Source organism: Orussus abietinus, unplaced genomic scaffold (genome assembly GCF_000612105.2).
Source record: "Orussus abietinus isolate OABI.00-Male unplaced genomic scaffold, Oabi_2.0 scaffold9, whole genome shotgun sequence".
Classification (NCBI taxonomy): Eukaryota; Metazoa; Arthropoda; class Insecta; order Hymenoptera; family Orussidae; genus Orussus; species Orussus abietinus.
In genome coordinates this window covers 1,982,144-2,001,739 of record NW_019396004.1, presented here as the reverse complement: position 1 = coordinate 2,001,739, position 19,596 = coordinate 1,982,144, and the positions used below count along the sequence as shown (strand labels likewise).

The 19,596-nt window shown below is 51.9% G+C and overlaps 1 protein-coding gene across 1 annotated transcript; it reads left to right on the top strand.

Annotated features, from left to right (window-relative positions):
* Positions 1-2,077: 2,077 nt before the first annotated feature.
* Positions 2,078-5,073, top strand: LOC105701066 (protein hairy). The gene is made up of 3 exons (XM_012427487.1): positions 2,078-2,484; positions 3,301-3,396; positions 3,560-5,073. The coding sequence occupies exons 1-3, from the start codon at positions 2,329-2,331 to the stop codon at positions 4,400-4,402; spliced, it is 1,095 nt and encodes a 364-aa protein (XP_012282910.1). The 5' UTR covers positions 2,078-2,328; the 3' UTR covers positions 4,403-5,073.
* The last annotated feature ends 14,523 nt before the right edge of the window (positions 5,074-19,596 follow it).

The following is a 19,596-nucleotide window of genomic DNA, read 5'->3' as shown; positions in this document are numbered from 1 at the left end:
CGGATTTTCGAAAGGGTTAAGAGTCGAAAATTATCCGCCGACTCGGTCACGAGCGTGCCAGGAAACATAGGAGGGAAAGGAAGGACGTCCCTTTCCTGGCTTTCCAAAAGGCCCGTTTAAAAGTCCCGCCAAATTCGCAGATTTTCGCGAATCTTTAATCGCCCTTCACCTAAGTCGGCTTAGGAAGGAACTTATCGGAAAAACATCCGCCATACTAAGAAGAGCACCCAGGGAATTATTTTCTCAATCCCAAGAATAATAATTTAACTCAAACTCGAAATCAATTGGATGCAACGTTCGTTCGGAACTATCAGAATTCATGTGCTTTGAATAATTATTCTCGAGGTCAAGAAAATATTTCTTCGATTGAATGAATTTTTTTTTTCCTCGGGGTAAGTACCGGTACATACACCGAGGGGCTCACCACGCCATATGGGGATAAGTTCCTCGAAAGGGGGAAGGTGAATCGCATAAATCGCGCAAATCGAGCCGGGTCTTATCGGCGAGTTCGTGCGAGCCAATTGGTCGCCTGGAGAGGCCCGTAAAACAGGCACGCATGCCTCTCTCGTGGGTCCCTCGGCTGACAGGCCGCCAATTTCGCGTTATTATCCGTTAAGCTAATAGTGCCGAAAGCGGCGACTCGCGATTACGGCCGCTCGGGCGAGAAACAATTTCGCAGGAAACATAACGCGCTATTTATTTCGAGCCCGTGGGACCGTCCTATATACGTATCCGCGACCCGCGCTTACGTCCTAACCCGCCACCTCGTAAACCCGACGAGTCACGGAATCGTGTGACCCCCGTCGACGGCAACAGGTAGGAAGAAAGAACAACCGGAACGTTACCGAGATCCGAACTGCGCAATACAAATTATCAGTGCAAGGAGAAACGCATTCGTCATAATTCCTAACCCCTGAGCAAGATGGTTTAATCAAGGTGACCACAAGATACTAGTTACAATACCTCGTTTACGGTACCTCCATACATAATATCATGTTTGAAATGAAAACGACTTGCAGTTTTTCCAGTGCAACGGGATTTGCACCTTTGTATGTAAATTCGCTTAATCATTTGTGCGGTTCAAATCGTCAGGATATATTTTACCTACATAGTAGTGATTATATATGAAATTGTACGTTTCCGCAGTTCGCTCTTTCGTGGAAGTGGCCGCAGGATCGGGGAGCGAAGGTTCGCGGGCCCAACAGGTAGCGCCCCCACTTTCCGCCAGTCCTCGGAAGTCCCGAGTCCCACGCGCCCGGCGTTCGGCCGCAGCCGAGGCCGAAGATTGCCGACGAGGCCCGAGCGGCGCTCCCGCTCTCGGCGCGCGGAGTTTCCCCCACTCCGATTTTAAGCGCGCCGCGCGGCACGCTCGGCGAGAGAGTGGGGGGCCCAGGGAGCCGGTCGGAGCCAATCAAGGGACGCGCGTCGCACGCCGCGTCGAATCCCACTCCGGGGATTGGCGGCCGGTCTGCTGCGTCCTTGTCGAGCCGTCTCGCTCGGCGGTCGTTCCGTCGACCTTTTGCCTCTTTTGCCGGGCCTCTTTCATCCCGCTCGTACGCAGGGCGCCAGCGATCCTCCCTCTCTCTCTCGGTACCCGCATGCGCCCTGAAAGCGAGAGGACCCAGAGTTCCATTTCTAGGATCCCGCTCCTATTCTCGGAAGCTTTATCGCATCTCTCTATACACAACCGAAGTCGTGACCTCGACTTTACCCCCTGACCTTGCGCGAGGGATACGCGATAACTATTCTCCAATATATATAAGGGTCCTATACATATTATATACATATATATTTTTTTTTTCATAGTCGTATGGAATGGAATGAGCGGGAAACTCGATGTAGGTTATTCGGCAGACCGATAGCGGATTCGATCTTGACTTCGAGGCAGTGACGCACGCTCGCGCGTGCTCGTAGACGCGTGAGTAGTCGCGCGAGCCCCGCGGGGGTTCGCACGACCACCAGCGCGCTGGTGGGGGTCTGGAATCCGGGAGTGGGGGGAGGTCGTCACGCGCTCCCTCCCCACTGCCGAGCCCCACTCCGAGGCCCTCGGTCGAGCATTCCGTCGGTCCCTCGACGAGCGCCGACAGAGAGGCGAGTCGCGCTCGGACAGTCGAGGTTCGACGCGTTCACAGAGAGGTCGGACCACTTGAGACACTCTGCAGCAGCCTCGCGAGTCGCGCGAGTACTGCGACCAGACTATTAACGCCGGTCTTCGGAATCAAGTGCGCTCCCCGTTTGCCTGGATTAACCGTGAAGTGCGAGTCTAGAGACGAACTCGTCTGTAGTGAACGAGTGATCGACGCCGAGGGGGAAAATACGTGTACAAACATGGTGACCGGAGTCGGTGCGACCATGCCCACCGGCGGAGTGACCGTCGGGTCCGCTCCTTCGGTCCAGCACGGACCTCAGGAGGCTGGACAGCCGCCGACTTCTACCACTGGCGCCACTGTCGCCACCACCAGGAGATCCGGCGAAAACCGACGGGTCGGTATCCTCTCCGTCGTCGACGGCTAATTTTTTAAAAAGCAATTTTTTTTTTCTACCACCTAAAAGATACGTAACTACGAGGAGTTAGTAAATATCAACCTTTCGATATTGACTATTTACATGTTTCAATGTATGTACATATTTGCAGATCGAAATGTCGATAAAGCGTGGATTTATATGCTGATTTATTGGTTAGGATGTATGTAGTATAGCACGGACAGTTTTGCCGGAAATGTCAAATTTATTGAGATGACTTTGATCACGTGGTGTTATAGACAGTTAACCCATTCTTAAGATCCGGAACTTCGTTTCATGATAATTAATTGATTATATCCTGTGGTTCATGTACCGATGCCGATATACACGGAAAAACATTAATTCGGAACTTGACTGGAAATTAACTTCTCAACGATGTCATTGTTATTTTAAAGGGTCTAAAGATTGTGGAAAAACAAAGAAGCGGGGTTAGAACTTCGCATTGATGTTCATATATCGTAGCGGTCGTCAGCCGATATGAATTTATTCTTCGCGCTGTTGGAATTGTCAGCTGCGGGAATTTCTTAACCACTTGGCAATGACGTCGTTTCATGAATTGTTAATTCTACTAAATGTTCATTCATTCGCCCGGAACGTAACGCTATCTCGGAGTTCCACGAAGTAGGTTTCGATTTTAGTTTTCATTGAAAAGAGATCAGGTCGACGGTTAACAATCACTTACATCATGGTCAGATAATGTTAAGACTCGCCGTTAATTCATTAGGTGTCAGGGTATTTCACGCGGGACTAATGATGGTTTACCCTTTCCGATTACAGAGTAACAAGCCAATCATGGAGAAAAGGAGAAGGGCTCGTATAAACAACTGCTTGAACGACCTGAAGACCCTCATCTTGGACGCTATGAAGAAAGACGTAAGTATCTTCACGATACATTAAGCAACTCGGTAGAGTTTCGAGCCAAATACATTTTTGAGCGAGAACCTCACAGCGTTGTGTTTACCATGCTATCTTGGTATTACACTAAAAGTGTATTCCTGAGGAGAGCATATCTAACTTCATATTTATCCATTTACAGCCAGCGAGACACTCGAAGCTGGAGAAGGCCGATATCCTGGAGATGACGGTGAAGCACCTGGAGACGCTGCAGCGTCAGCAGGTCGCGCTGGCAGCAGCGACAGACCCGAATGTGCTGAACAAATTCCGCGCCGGGTTCACGGAGTGTGCGGGCGAGGTTGGCAGATTTCCCGGGTTGGACGCCTCGGTGAAGCGCCGTCTGATGGCCCACTTGGCATCCTGCCTGGGCCCCGTCGAGACGAATTCCGCCGGCCAACCCGGGCCAGGGCAGCAGCCGGTGCAGCCAGCGCCGCCGACGACCCAACTTCAGGTGCACATCCTACCCCAAGTGGACTCCACGCCGAGGATTCAGGTCCAACAGTCCAACGGGATCTTCTTCACGAACGCCAACGGGACGGGGTTCCAGTTGGTGCCAACCAGGCTGCCCAACGGAGATATAGCCCTTGTCCTGCCAGCTGGGGCGAAGGCAACGCCGATGACGTCGCCATCGTCGTCCCCGGCACCGACCTCGCCGTTACCAACCCTTATCCCGATCCCCCAGCGACCGGCCAGCACGGCTTCGGCGTCGTCCTCCTCGTCTTCCGCCAGCTCGACGTCCACCTCGGCTGCCAGTCCAGTAGCCTTCGAGGCTCCCCCAGCAGCCTTCAGGGAGCAGACCTCAGGGTACCAATCCGGGACCAGTCACAGGGACGTTGCAACCTCACCCGCTGCGGCCAACGGCTACACCAGTGACCCCGAGTTCGACCCCAGAGTGTACAGTCCACCTCTCCAGAAACCATTGGCCCTGGTCATGAGGAAGAGCGTATTGCCGGAGGTCGAGGACAAACCCTGGAGGCCTTGGTAACGGCGCGAGATTTGGGGAAAATCGTTGAAGGCGACCTCGCCCAGCATCCACGCCCGGTGATGCCGATTGACACTGCGGCGATCTTGCAAATCATTTCTGAGATGCTCTGTAAGTGATGCTGCATCGTAGTCCGGGTCAAGATGGACCCACATAGTCGGCTTGATAAAACTGAGTCTGTCAAGCATCTCGTCGGTTTTGGCGACCCATCAGCCTGCCAGTGCCTTACACCATGCCGTGCCTTGTACATTTGGTAGCGCGGAATTAGAGTCCTTCGTTTTATCTCCTCTCGAATTCGGGAAACTCACTCGGAGACATCCATTGTACATAAGCTAAGCGCGTATTTTAAGTGCCTTACGCAACAAGAATCACCGAGGTCTTCCATTCTGTATCTTTTTATACGTGGACGCGAGTCACTCCACGTCGCGGCGCCCCACCTGATCGGCGGTCGCGGCGTTTTGTAATTAATTTCCGAGTAGTTAAGAGAACCATATAGTTTTAAGGAAGATTGCGCATGTCTGCCCGGAGGTAGTGAGATCGAGGAAGAATGTTTTATTTATGTTTGTATGAGTGGGAACGGTCGAGTTTATAATTCCTCTCTATTGTGAAGATAGAAAACCACGCTTAATACTATAGAAATATTGAATAAATATTGATCTCCTTATTAGAACGAACATGTTGAGTTTTCATTCGAAATTGATCCCCTTGGTGGCATTTCCGAGCCTTGGATAAAATCGAGGACTCGGGTCTCGAGATTTTATGTTTCGGTTAATTCATTCTTCATTTCCCCTTTCTTCCCTTTTCTCGAAATGTCGGGATTCTCGCTTCTCGCCCGTCTCTGACGGGATCTATGGGACTCCAAGGTGCCGTCGAACACGTACCGCGCCCTTGCGGGATATTCCGTAAGTTGAGGCCTGAAACCGGTTCGGACCACGTCCCGTCCTCCTTGAATTTCAACGAGGCCCGAATCCCTTGCCCTTCCAACCCGAGACCGAAGTTGTAACCTGCCGCCACCTAGCGGCCATTTTTTAAACCCCCTGGAGCCTTTGCATCCCGACCAAAGATCACTTTCCCCGAGGAAGCTCTATCTTCATCGCCAATAGTCACCCATCTAAATTAAAAACGGGTTTCCATCGAATGTCCACTTGATATCGATTAAACGTCGACATTTGAACCGACGCGTCAGAAAGATCCATCAAAGAGTCAGTGCTCCGTATCGCTTACGACAAAAACATCCGCTTTTGCCGCCATTTAACGCGATCTCGTCCCCCCAATTTAATTCGCATTTCGGTCCGTGGCTCGACCTACAGGTATTCGTCGAGAAAAGGGATCTTTGCGAAGACGTTGTAACACGGCCGAAGCGAGAAATCCACCAGAACCAACATTACCATAATGTTCACCGCGGGCACTGCAATTTGGGGCGCAGGGGAGCAAGAGGTTTCACGATCGCACACGGAACATCCGAAATGACAAATTGAGGTGATTTTCGCTCTCAGAGCCCATCCCTATACCAGTCCGTTTAATTCTCCTCGTGGTACGAGCAATTCTCACGAGTTTTTAATTCCTTAACCCGCGGATTTCGCTAAAACGTGTCTTGGATTTCACGAAAAAACTGACGTTGCGTCTAGTAGAATCTACCAGACGCTGAGTGGGCGGATTTCGTCGCGAAGTGCTATGCGATTTCGAAAATACGTCCTTGGTGACAATGGTCGAGTTGAAAAAAAAATAATTTCCAATATAAAACGAAAAAATAAAGAAAATCTTGCATTTACGTAACGTGAAATTTGGGACACCGAGGTCCTTAGATTTCCGATCGAAAGTGTCTCTGGGCAGTTAGGCAAGACAAAGAGGACCAAGGGGTACGTTTCGTAAATATTCCCTGCTAAACTACTTAACGGCTCGTAAAACCCAGTGCATAATTTCCGAGCAGTCGGTAATTTGCACCGGTTCCGATCAGCAGTTCATTAAACGGCGAATTCGATCACGGCTCGGTCTCGTAAAAACATCGACGTTAATTAAGAGCTCGACCCGAGCCGTCGGCAATAAAATATTCAATTCGGGCGAAAGGAGATCGTCGAGACGCGAGGATGTCATATAATCGTTACGGTAATTAAAGCCGATCGATCTTTGATTGGCGAGGGATCGTCCAAGCCGATCCGAAAAGTCAGAACTCGCAATTACCCGCAAAACCGAAGCCCACTTTGATGGAAGGGCTCCGATGGGTATTCCGATTTTCTCGGAACATCAGGTTGTCGCTATGCCTCCCGGTCTTTGTTTTTTTATCCCGAGTCGATCCTTAAGGAAGGTTCGCGCTTCGTGTATAATTGCGCCTTAAGTGCCTTATAATATTGCCCGGTGGAGGATCTCTCGCTCATTGCTATGCATGGAGCGATGCAGGACGACGTGCGGCCTCCGGGTAATTGATTTCTGTCCGAGCGAGATATTTACATACGTTAATGGCGTGTTTTGGCTTAGTTAGTTTTCGGTTAAGGGCCCCGGGGATGGCGGACGATTAGCGTCATCCGTCCAAGAAACCACCCGCTAAATTTAGGGCCGTCCTAGGGCATCCACGCTCCCAGCACCTTCTCCGCGAGGAACTAAAGATACCCTATGCATCACACCTATCAGTAAACTGTAGAAACATCCAAAAGTGCGTTCCTCTCGGAAACTTCCTCCCAAACTCGTGCAGACCCTTGACAAGCCGCGAGAATTCACAAAGCCGTCGATTTGCATATCGAGCAAGAGTTGCAAGCGGCCTCGGGGATGTTTATGCTGTCCAATCGATCCCCAGCTCATGCCTGAGACCGCGAACGATGCGAAGTGAAAGATTGCATTTTGCCGATGACAAGACCTCGTTCTTGGCATCATTACCGCGTTTCACGGTTGGGCTCGGTCTCGCCAAATTACCGAGGTGACACGTCAACGTGATTTAAATGGGGCTATCGCGTCTGTAATCGCCGTATATTGACGCTGATAAGTATCCGAAAGGATGTTTCTGCTTAACTGCCGGAGCACCGAGACATGGGCAGGATTATTTTCTCACTTTTTGCCCGGTTTGCAGTCGACAATGTCGCGGACTACTTGAGGAGCTTCCAGACTTTCCAATCCCCTTAAAAAGCAACAGAGTGCATGATCACCCTTCGTCGGATCTGTGCCAACGAACGAGTCGATGTATTTTTTGTTATTCTTTTTTTCGGTCATATTCCCAAGTATTTTAATATACCGCGCACTGTATTCGCAAGTATACAGGACCTCGGCTAAGGGATAGGCCGAGTGGAAGGAAGAAAGCGATCCCGCGCGATCGACGTAGGATTCGTAAATCACTCTCTCCGTCCGAAGTCCTCGGTCCCAGGTCCGGGCCCATCTATAACTCATCGTCGGCAAAAAGTGCCGATTTGGCGAGGACGCGCCGAATGAAAATGCGCCAGGCCACGAGGAATCGTAAACCGACATATTTGGCGTGGGCTCCCGCGAGCGTTGGTATCCCACGGTTCGGGGGGACCCTGTTAAAAAACACCGTCTAGATACCGGGGACACCGGAGCTGGACGTGAACTCGAGGTAGTCTCCCTGGGGAAGACTCCCTTTCGTGGTGAACCATTAAAACATCACCGAGGACCATTTCAGCGAAGGCAAAGAACGCCGAATGAAAGGGACGCGAATCGCCAATGACCAAGGGTCATCAAGACGGTCGCTGAATGGACCACCTAGAGATACAAAAAAGCGTGCTAGGGACTACCCCCTAATGGATCTCACGTTGCCAAAATTTTAAGGATAAATAAAAAATGAAGCTGCATATCCTGGACCTGTCTTTGGCTCCTTGGTGGGGCTAGAATGGAATCGGCGGATCGAGGCATCCCCGCCGCGCCTCTCGACGCTCGATAAAAACCGGGAGGAACGCGACGTGCTATCTCCGAGACTCGATCGGGGTGGGACTTCGCCCTCTCCCGCTGGAGTGGAATCGATTGGAAGACGAGTCGCTGTATCAAATATTGAGTCGATCGCCGCAGCTGCCCGTTCTTTGTATTCCACCTTGCCAGGGGTCCAGGGACCGAGTAGTCGCCAGGGATCGTTCCGGAGGCGACAAGTCGAGCTGGACGTCCCGATGACTTCCACTTTCCTTCCAGCCGATTTGAGCCAACCCGTGCACCACGTACTCTCGATTTTGCGCCGCGGTGACATGCCCGAGTACGGACGTGTCCATTTACCCGATCAATGACGAAGTTGACGTCCAATGTGGACGCCGGCCAACTAGGCGAATGCACTCTCGCCGCGTGACCATTTTAAGTCTGACCGATCCCACGCGTGTCGTGGGCCACCGAGTCCACGCACACGTCCCACGTTTTCTGTCGACAGTCATCCTCTCCCAGTGGACGTCACGCTGGTCCATTGAATTCACGTTCGAGCGGACAAGCCGAGCTCCTGATGACCCGGCTCTCCATCATACCCCAGTGACCCATTACCCACCCTCGGCGTGGAAAGCGAGGTCCCTCCTGCTAGAACCTCTCGAGGAGGGCTTAGGAAATTCTTAAATGCCCCATTCAAATCCCCAGAAGTTCTGCCGATGATCCATCGCGCGGTACTTGCTGCTGGTACCCGCCTGTATCAAGACAAATGCATCAAGTAGGGTGATTCACGTTCGAGGGTCCGGTTGATTCGAGTGGTACCCTCTATCCCAGCCCTCGTCATTGATGCCGGACCCGGGACATCCAATTAAGACGTCAAATTCCTTAAATGCGGCAAGTAAATGCCGCACCGATACTCATCCTGCATCGGGAAGTTGAACGCGAGGCCCAAACTTGGAGTACACAGCTGCCGCTCAGATTTGCCCGGAGATAATTGCGTGGCTTTTCCAAAAATGGAATTCAGCACGAGCCTCGGGGGCCGGCCATTGTTTCTCGAAAGAAACTGCCGTTTTGAGCGACTCCGTGACCGGAATACCGTTTTGGCTAAAGCGTCGGCTCTTCCGACCGTCTTCGCCGATGCGGCGTCGGACTCCACGCTTATGATGTTTGACGCCACGTTGCGGGCCTTCGCACCTTTTAAAATCTTCTCTTCTAGCTTTTTCCTAGCTTCTGCTGCAGGAGATTCGTGTCTAACCGCGGCTAATTGCGGGTTCTGATGGCAGGATATGCGAGGTTGGGCACAACGTTCCCAAGGTACAAGGTACCTTTCGCCGCATACGGAAGGTCCAGTTTTTGGCATCACCGACAGGAAGTGGATTCTACTTAACGATCCAGTCTTGCCTCCTTCTGTGGTTGAGATCCAGCCTCCAAATTGCGACTCGCCGAGAGGCGCATTCATCTCTATGCCGCAGTGGACCGTTCTCATTTGAATGGGATTTTGGCAACGACACGTCGACTTCAATATGCCGGCAAAAACGCTCCTTCCAGCCGATTAAAGAGGAATGCACCGGACGCACCCACGGATACGGAGTCCGGAATCAAAGCGTTGTCATCGGGTGATTACCGCGGTAAATATTATCCGTCGCAATTACTCGTCCTACCAGACGGACCAGCCAGGACCCCGGCACGTAATCATGCCTGGTAAATAAATGATTTCATATTAACAATCGGTATTGAATAGGGCCGGTTATAAATCAGGCGCACTTGTTAGCGGGCGCGCCTGGCACTCGACGTTGAAAAATGCACGCGAGGCCCAATCGGCGGGCAATATTTCAATATTAGTTTAGCCATTGTGCCGAGTTGGATCGGAAGGACGTCCCTCCACGGCTCCTTTCGGTCGGGCGAGAATAACACTCGCGGCCGATTGGCTGGTCGATCCTCGAGAGGGAAACGTCGCTTGGATGAAAATATTTGCCAGCGAGCAGCCAGTCATCGTTCTCTTTCAAAAAAAAATTTTTTTTTCCCATACGAATAGGTTCGCAAAAAAAAAATTATTGCATAGTTAGGAAATCCAGTCACTCAGCTACATTTGAGAGTCGTATACGAAACTCTATTTCGCGTGCGAGGATTGATCGTAGGAACTCGAGAACAGGGTCCCAGGTAATTCTAACTGGAGAGGAAATGCGGAAAGTGGAAAGTCAGCTGAGTTGTTGGGAAGCCGCTTGAGAAGGCGCAGACTAGGTCTCGAGGCGCTCGCTGGTCTCCGCGTCTCTCAGAGGCTCGGCTCTTTCTCTCTCTCTCCCTCAGAGGCCGAGCTCGACGCGAGCTCGACGCGAGCTCGGCGCGGGCTCGGCGCTGGCCGCGCACGCGTGCGCCGCAGCGTCGCGTTCCCACTCTAGAGGTGCGCGCGACGGCCACGCGGAGCCACGAGCCGTCGCGTGGGACTAGGCGGCCGACTCGTGTCCCGCCGTCTCGCGTCGCCCGTCTCTCCCCGTATCTCGGCGCGAGTGTGCACCAGACGCGGCGAGCCCGCGCGCACACATGCGCGCGCACGCCCACGCGCATTCGCACCCGCCGAAAGAGCGCTTCTCCGAAGCGGCCCGCCGCGCGGCCTTGAGCGTTCACCGAGACGCGTGGCCGCAGACGCGGATCGACGAGTCGGCGGGAAACGTCACGGCACTTTTTCCCTTTGTCTCCGACGAAGGCACGGCCTCTCAGCTCGGGTGTGGTCCCGGCCCCCAATTTTTCAAAACGGGGTCGGGACGCGGTTTAGGGGTAGTCCAACGCTGTCATCCCGGAGGACCCTGGACACGTAATGACGGTCCTCCGGGACCTTCTCGAGCACCAGACTCTCGGTTGTAATAATAAGCAGCCGAGTGAGTTATTATGCACCGCGGACGGATCTCGAGTGGGGATTCCTGTATCCAACATGGCGGCGGAGACGCGTCCAAGGAGGACGCGGAACGAAGCTAAAATGCGATGTATTTTTAATAAATTCAACGAATCGATATTTTCTTTTCCCTGTAGAGGATCAGGGTTTTACGATGCAAGCGATAAGAGATAAGATTCTTTGGTGGTAGAGATTTATTCTTACCTCCAACTCATGGACTAGCGGTCGCGCGGACTCTTTTGCGCGGTCGTTACCGCGTAAAAAGTGGAGGCCCCCGAAAAATTGCCGTCGAAATGCCTCGGGACATTTTTATAAGTCTCGATTGGTGCCGCGGTAGCGAATGTAATTGCCACGGGAGGTTTAGAATGCCAAAGAGGCTCCGAATGGCGCGCGGCAAGAACGTCGTTCGTTCCGGGATATCGGGGGGAAATGATCGCATCTCGTCATTGTTCCAGATTCCACGGGAAAGGATTTAATACCCCATATGTGCAGCCAGTCAACTGGATTTAAAAACGACTCTTTAAAATGTCGCCGACGATGAACTGAGCCCAACTGGCTGCATTTCGGTACCTCGGAAAAAGTCAAAAGCGATGACTTGGCCGAACGAGTAGTCACGCCGCGGCCACTCGCTGGCCTTGGCTAAACTTTCGCGCAAACTTTTAACGAACGATGCGCTATGAATATTTATGCCTCCGAACGTTAATTCCGATGCCTAATATTTTACGAGGCGCATCGCCGGGACGATCGTATATGGCGGAGCGGTGTAAAGATTGCCATAAGAATTACCTCGATAAATTAGACCGCCGCGAATTTCGGTCGTATCGTACATAACGATCGTCGAATGGACCGACGAACTAGCCAGCGTATCGCTGTCGACAAATTTATAACGCTTAGGCATGTAACTTTAACCGTGAAAAAAAGAAAAAAATAATAACAAAAAGGAAACATTCGGTAAGAAATTCCGTTTTGAAGTTGCGGGTTAATAAGTCTAAAAGGACGCTTGGAAGAGCGCCTTTTCGTGTCGTGAAAAAGCTTGAAAATTGGGGATAAAAAAATTGAAAAAAGAAAAAATAAGAGAATGAGCTTGGAGTTACTTAATGGCGCACTCCATTCCTCGGGAGACCTACGCATCCTGTACCAAACTCGTGCTCAGGAGAGACACGTAGGCAGAGAGTAATCTGCAATCCGGTCAACATTCGCGGGACCAAATTTGGCGGCATTGTGAGCCGGTTAGGCGGACAGCTGTTTCCTAGGGTCGCGATTCTCGACAAGAGCAACAAGACTGTTCTATGATTTATATTTATGAGCACTCGCGAATTTAATAGCTCCTGTGCGGCACTGCTCTCCTGCGTCACAGGACTCGAAGACCCCACCCGAAGGACCCCGATCGGCGAGCCTCTCGATCCACTTTTTGCCATTTCTGCAGCCTAAAGCTCAGCCTTAAAGCCAGACTGATCCCTTCGGAGTCGCCTAAATCCATCTTCGACATCGACGAAATCAAAGAACCATCGACAGATCCCGGAAAAATAAGCTGGATTTTCGTTAGAGCTTAATATGGAAGAATCGAAGGTGTACGGTCTTGCAGCATCCCGCTACAAACAGGAGCCTAAGGTCTCAAGGTCCCCATAGAGAGATGGAGAAAAACATCCTTTGTGGAAAGGAGTGTCCTTTATTTGCATAGTTAATCCCCATAACGAGTTATACCGGTGGCAGGAAAGCGAGTCGCTGCATCCGCCCAATCTCGGTTGCATCGGCTGACCTCGACCCTTGCCGAGACATCTTCGGGCGGAAATTGGTTTTATAATCCCCGAAGAGAGCCCTCAGGAATCGTTAGGAGCCCCTATTAAATTACCACTCCCATTGAGGGGGTCCCTTACAAATCACTTTCCCTGATTGACATTCAATGCGCGTCCCGTTCGATCGGATAGCGAGCATTATTACGATTTAAGCGTGCAGTCCCTTAGAGATGTCTATCCAGCGGTCGTTCTTCCTTTATCGGGTCGATCGACCATCTCCGTCGTGCTCTTCTTACGGGGACGAATGCCAGTCCAACGCGACTCACGTGGGAATGTTGCCGAGGCAGGTGGATAGGTGTACGAAATGGGCCTCCGTCATCCTGGCCCGTCTCGAACGGGGTTAATCACTTACAAATATAGTTCTCTGACGTCTGTTTAGAAATTTTTAATCGATCGAACAGGTTCCTGGTGCCTGATCTTTGGCACGCGGGTTTTCGACTCAGATTTCGTGACAATGCCCACACGAAAGTTGGTGCCGCCCCAACGCGAGGTTTACAGGACACGGTCTCGCAATTCGCAGAGGCCCTCGGGCTAGAGAAGGTACAGCATCCGTGTGGTCCACCGACATGGCAGACGTCCACCCCGTGCGACCTCAATTTATTCGACACCTCCCCTTGCCCTCGAAGGCTGCTCCGGATCCCTCAACCCTCGGGGGAAGAAGAGTGGACCCGACCACTGGGAAGCATTTCCAGACCATAAAAGAGTTATTATGCTAATATCCAGCCCGCTCCTAATTATCGACGGCAGGCCAACTCGCGAACTGCCCCACAATTCGTTCCGGCAGCGTGATGTCCCCAATTCGGGAAGCTTAAAATTACCGGCGCAGGTGCTTGCACCCTCCATACGGGTGGACCAAGAAATTACGGAGGTGGCACGACTCGTGGGGTCATTAAGATGCGCTGCAAATCGACTTCTTGCCTCCAGCGGATCACTCTGCCACTCCACCACTTTGTGTTCTACCTCGGTCTTTGTTGGGCGCGCGTGGAAACGACGAATCCGCCATTTAGGCGATCCTTTGATAGCTTTTGGGCTCGTCAGTTAATTGTTCGTTAGAGAGACGTTCCGAAAATTGCAGGCACACGATCGCCTGGGTTTTGCGAAAGTCTAGAACACGTGTTCCCCGTGCGTGATCACATGTTGGTGGTCCAGGTCTGCTGCTGGACCCGATGGAGCCGACAAAGGCGCCTGGGTTGTTCTATTGTGGAGTCCAGCTCCATGGAAACCTGGGGCATTGTCGCTCTTCCTTCTCGTCGGACACGCACGTTTCTGATTTGCTCTAAGCGGAAAAAAAGGACACCTAAGGAGCCGCTGCTAGTGTCGCGACGACAGACCTAGACCAGGGCGGGACCGTCAACAGTGCAGCATCCGGTCGGCTTGGACAGGGCGTTTAGGGTCCGGAAAATTGACGGATGCTTTCCCAAAGGCCTAGCCAAGATTCGAGTGTGCCGGTGAACCACTCGAGTGTATTGCCTCCTTTCTCCCCGGGACTTTTCTCGGTTGGGTTCGTCTCTCTCGTCGATTTTTCGGAATGGCCGGCGGAACCCCGTAGCTCGGAGCGTGCCATCTTGGGAGGTCGCAAGCCGTTCGCTCGGTGGGGATGTTTCCCGTCCCTAAATGTGTTATTAGTTCGGTCGTATAACTGCTTAATTTTGGGCGAATGGCCCCAAGGCGTCCATCCACTCGGCGAATAGTAGTTTCGCGCATAGACACGAGTCCCGGCCCTCCCAGAAGTTCTCCGGGGAGGCCTAGATTGTTTAATCGTCCCCCCTAATCAATGCCTCGCCCCCTGTAATTTGGACAAATTGTAGGAGACGGCCCTGGACATTGAACGGTCTGTCAGGGAGGAAGCCTAAATGGAAGGTCTTAATTTTAAAATCCCGGGACCAAATCGCCGTCCTCTTAAAAAAAACGCCGATTCAGTTTCCCGAGCGCTCGCTTCACCTGGGCAGTTCGGCACGTATAGGCAAATTATAATTAGCATCTTACACGGTAATCACTGCCCGGGAGTACTTAGGGGATGCCCCGAAATTTCCGGCCCCGATTTCGGCTATATTTGTGTAAACCTCGGCTTAATTATCCGACTTGTCGAACTGAACGTTTCCAAAATCTGCTCCGCCGAGCGGAACACTTGGAGGAGACCGCCCAAGTCGACATCGATGCTCGAATCGTATTATTTAAGTTTTATCGCCGGCTCGGCCGAGCAAAGTGCCAATCAGCGAGTATCGAAACGCTAATTGCGTCGTGAGGAAGGTTGCAAGTCCACCGAGATGCCGGGAGCCTGGAATTCCTTTGCGAATTCTCGGCGAATTCCCGGTGATATTCGACTTGCCCTTCTTACCGGCCAGAGTTCCCCTGCACCTCCACTTATAATAAAGCCCGAAAACACGTAAATATACTCGAACGACTTGAATCGCGACGCTGTAGGTCCTTCTTCAAGTTCCGTTCCTTTTTTCCTCCAAATGTTGCTGAATTCACTCCCCTTGCAAAGTTTCCTTCGAAGTCGCCGCTCGCCGAGCATTATAACCGGAGTCGGATTTTCGTTTCAATTTTATCGTAAAAACGGATAAAGATGACTAAATGTTTGCGCGTTAATCCGTATGGGAGTTGATAATCGGAGGACCACCATCCTCTTCTGGCCACGAAGATTCCCCAGTTCTTGAAGTGGTCCTTTAGCTGCCATTGGCTATATCGTCGAGCCCCAGAGCAGTTATCAGAAATGTTTCCTTATTCGGGCACTTTTTTAAAAATCCACCGCATTGGTACTTTAACGATAAGCCGTTATAACAAGGCCCCCGTTCATAAGGAGCGGTTAATGCCGCGACCAGCTCCGACGCCGATATGCTAATTAAATGGAAAACGTAATTTTTATGGGTTTGTTGGGCCGCCTTATAATCCGAACGGTTTTAAACGAAGTTTAGTCAGCATTTAGCGGGCTCTGCAGGCTAAGTGTTCGGAAACGCGCTTAATGGCACTCTTTTAATGGCTGCTACAAATTTGGGCAGGTCCAGTTACGAGCAATTGAAGGTCAGCCGACGCGAGCGGAATGGCCGGCGAAATTAGAATTTGATTTTAACGAAATTACATACTCTTCGTCGTAACAACTCAAGGAACGGGCCTGCATGGGGCATAAATTAAAATCCAATTAACGTCTTATGGCCGATCGCGCAGCAGGCGGACGCGCGGATTTCGACGCGGATTATCATCGCATTATCGGCGCGTAACGATTAATCGACCTTTCCGCTCCGACTCGATCACCTGCCCCTCTTTGTGGAATCAGGTGTCCACCGATATTCCTGGTTGGTTTACCTCGAATGAAATTTTCCTCGCACTTGTACATATCCTACAATGACGCACTTCCACCCAGGGTTGCGGAATATATTCTAGGAGTCGTTATTTAAATATGAAGGTGAAAAATAATCCCGTCTGATGCTGGTGACCGGCACAAGTGCCGATGGATCCAGGAGGCATCTGGCCCGTTGTATTTGGATTAATGTATACGGTAACTTTGGTCGCTGGTGGCGCACGGGTCATCCCCTCGGTTAATTTACAGGGTATAGAGTTTCGAGAAATAATTGGGGAGGAAGGACGTATCTCCGGGGTCCGTTAGGTGCACACCACTCGGCGGGGCCAACCAGTCACGGTTTCGATATCGCGTTACGGACCTGCTCAGGACGGTTTCTTAGATCTTCCGGATCGTTAAACGACTACCGCTGACTCCGCTAAAGGCCCTTCGAGATCTCACCCGAAGATACCGACGAAGGGTTTTACGCGAGAGTTGGAATCACGTTTCCCCTCAAACGGACCAAGTCGATGGTTATGCAGGGGCCTATGATGCCGGATGCCGACCCGATCCGCCTATAACTGCCGATCCCAGGATCGTGAGAAATCTCTATTCGCGACTCGATCGTGGGATAGGCGATTCGAAGGAACCTCGAGCTTGCGAACGGGGTCCGGAAAGTTGTGGAAAATAGAGCAGCACTTGGACCGATCAACCTTCGAGCCTGGACTCGGATTTTCTAATTGGACCGGAGGGTTAGGCACACCGTATCTGCAGGCAATTTCGTAAGGGGGTCTGCGAGGTGAAGCAGAAGCCAAGATCGATGATTCGCGTGGCCATCTCGAGACAAACTAACTCGCTCCATCAACGAGAGGGCTGGACTTGGCCCGCGATTAAAACGGGATGAAGACGTTCCACTCCGGCTAACGTGGACGAGCTTTCGCTTGATGAATGTCCCCTCTGCCCCGTGAATAGGATCGCGATGCCGTGTAATTGCTTAATTTCTGTTTTGTCTCGGGGCTCATCGGACGAGCGGCGGTTAGGTGCTTATTAAAATCTTAAGTCCGACCCATCCGGGCCTAATAATGTACCAGCAAGCTTTCGAAGTAGCCTGGCGCCCTCCCGAAATTACCTGTAATTTCTCCGTTTGCGATGTCGGCAGCGAAACGAATGATCGGCCCGAGACGTCGCTTTTCGGCCTGAATGGCCCATGACCAATTTGAAAACCCCCCCCAAAACGAGCGCTAGAAATGCGATTCCGGTCACCGGCGATCAGACATGGGTTGAACTAGAATTTTACAACGACTATTTTCTGGAGCCGAATTTTTTCCAGGCGTCTCGGAGTCGTGTCATGACGCCCAGACCCGACATGGTCGGTTTCGGGTCCCTTTAAGCAAGTAGCATCGTTCCGACCGGTATCGGGGATTAGACTCTACCCTGGACAGCATTCTTGGCCGCCTCACAATGACTGCCGATATCAGCTCTTGGGACCAGCCCACGACTCCCACGAGATCTCGAAAACCGAAACACAGTCGAGTTTGGGTGGTCAGTTCAGGGTAGGTAACTTCGAACTGGCGATGGCTTGCGATGCCAATTCGTGCAGGAAAGGCAGATATCGCTCGGAGCTGCGCTTGAATAATGCGGTCGACTTTGGGTGGTCGTAGGAAACGGGCACGAGCTACGGACGTCTTCTTCGAAGGGAAGACATTTTGGCTGCATGCGTCGTTTGTATTCGTTGGCACGGATGTTCATTGTTCACAGGCACGCGAGGTCAATGCTGCCCGGAACCGCAACGTAATCCCGTGCGTTGAAACCCCAGACAACGCCGGGCGTGATTGTTGCGCGTTATGGGTGGCGGTCTCCTAAGGCAGGGTACGAAACAATGACCAGCTCCTAACTCGAACCCTTTCGGAGGAACCGAACTGGTCGGCGCTCTTGTTCCCCGTAAAACCCAAAACCCAGGGCCCCATAACGCGGCATCAACTGCGTTCCGTCCGCGTCTAATCGAATTCCTTATGGAGGATTTCTTAATTACAAGTCGGGGAACTCTATTCCTCGACTACCGTTTAGCCCTGGCGGGCACAGAGTCGTATACTATAAATCGCGATACGTCCGGCCTTAATTCCGTGGCAAAATCAATTTATCGTGGGTGGCTGGTATACATATAGGTCGGCGCTGTAATTAAATTGTTACTCGGGGCAGACCGCACGCCAATCGACATGGGCGGCCACCGAACACCCACACGGCCCTGTCATATTTATTATCCTTTTATTTCAGAGCGTGTCCCCTATTAATAACTTAGCGTATTAATAAATCCCAGTCGCGGCCTCTCTTTTTATCGTGGGCCAAAGCGTGGGTGGGTAGGCGGCTTTGTACTTAGATGGTTCGCGCTTCGAGTCGCGTCCTCGCTCCGTTTTGCCTCTACGCCGACACTTTTTGAGCAGACGCGATCATCAATTCAAAGCTCTCGTCGAAGCCCACGGGTGATTTTCGCGAGGTACACCGGCAGTCTCTGAGATAGTTTGCATTAACAATTTGAGACCACCCTGACTGCCTATCGGCACTTTTCCAGGATCTGCCACCAGCAGACCTACACCCACCTTCTGCAACCAGAAGGGAGAGAGGAGGCTACTCCACCATCAGGAAAATACAAGTGGGCAGTCCAGAGCACGCCCCAAACTTTGCTCAAGCTCGATTTGTTCCCCCTCACGCCCCAGGAAAGTTGGTCCGGATGTTCATCCGTTTCTGTACCCCGGGAGTGAAATAACGCCTCGCACCACACAAACTCGCTTGCTGCGTTTCGGAGGTTGCGTTAGGAGGACTCCGGTGGCGGGATGCAATCTTAGAAGGCGACAGCCGACACCGTGCATCAGGTCGATCGCCCGAGGAAATCGGAAGCCATTTGACGGGTCCGGGTCCAGCCACCTGCCGAAAGGCAATAAATGGCGAATCGGTTCTTCCATTAAAGTAATGCGAAGTAATTAACTCGGGCGACACGGGACCTCCTCGGGACCTCCTCGGGACACCGGGGAAAGTAATTCGAGCGGAGAGAAGCAACGACAGGGCCGGTGCGGTTTAATTATTTATTATTGTATTCGCGTATTCGCGGCGCCCATTACGAGGCGGAGCAGGTGGTCCAGCGGTGGGTATTAATCCTCGCGGTGATTTGACATCGGAAAGAGTGCACCGGCCAAGGATGCCGAGCTAACGAAGCGCCACAACCTGGCCGCAGCTTGGCCGCATCGACGAACCAGTTTGCTGGAATCTCAGTGGTGAAAAGTGCAATGCGAGTCGGCGCACTCCGCCTTCGGCACTTTCCCTTGCACCGTTCATCCATTCACGCATTCACCCCGGAAGAGCTTATATGTGTTGACGGACCACTTGTGTCGAT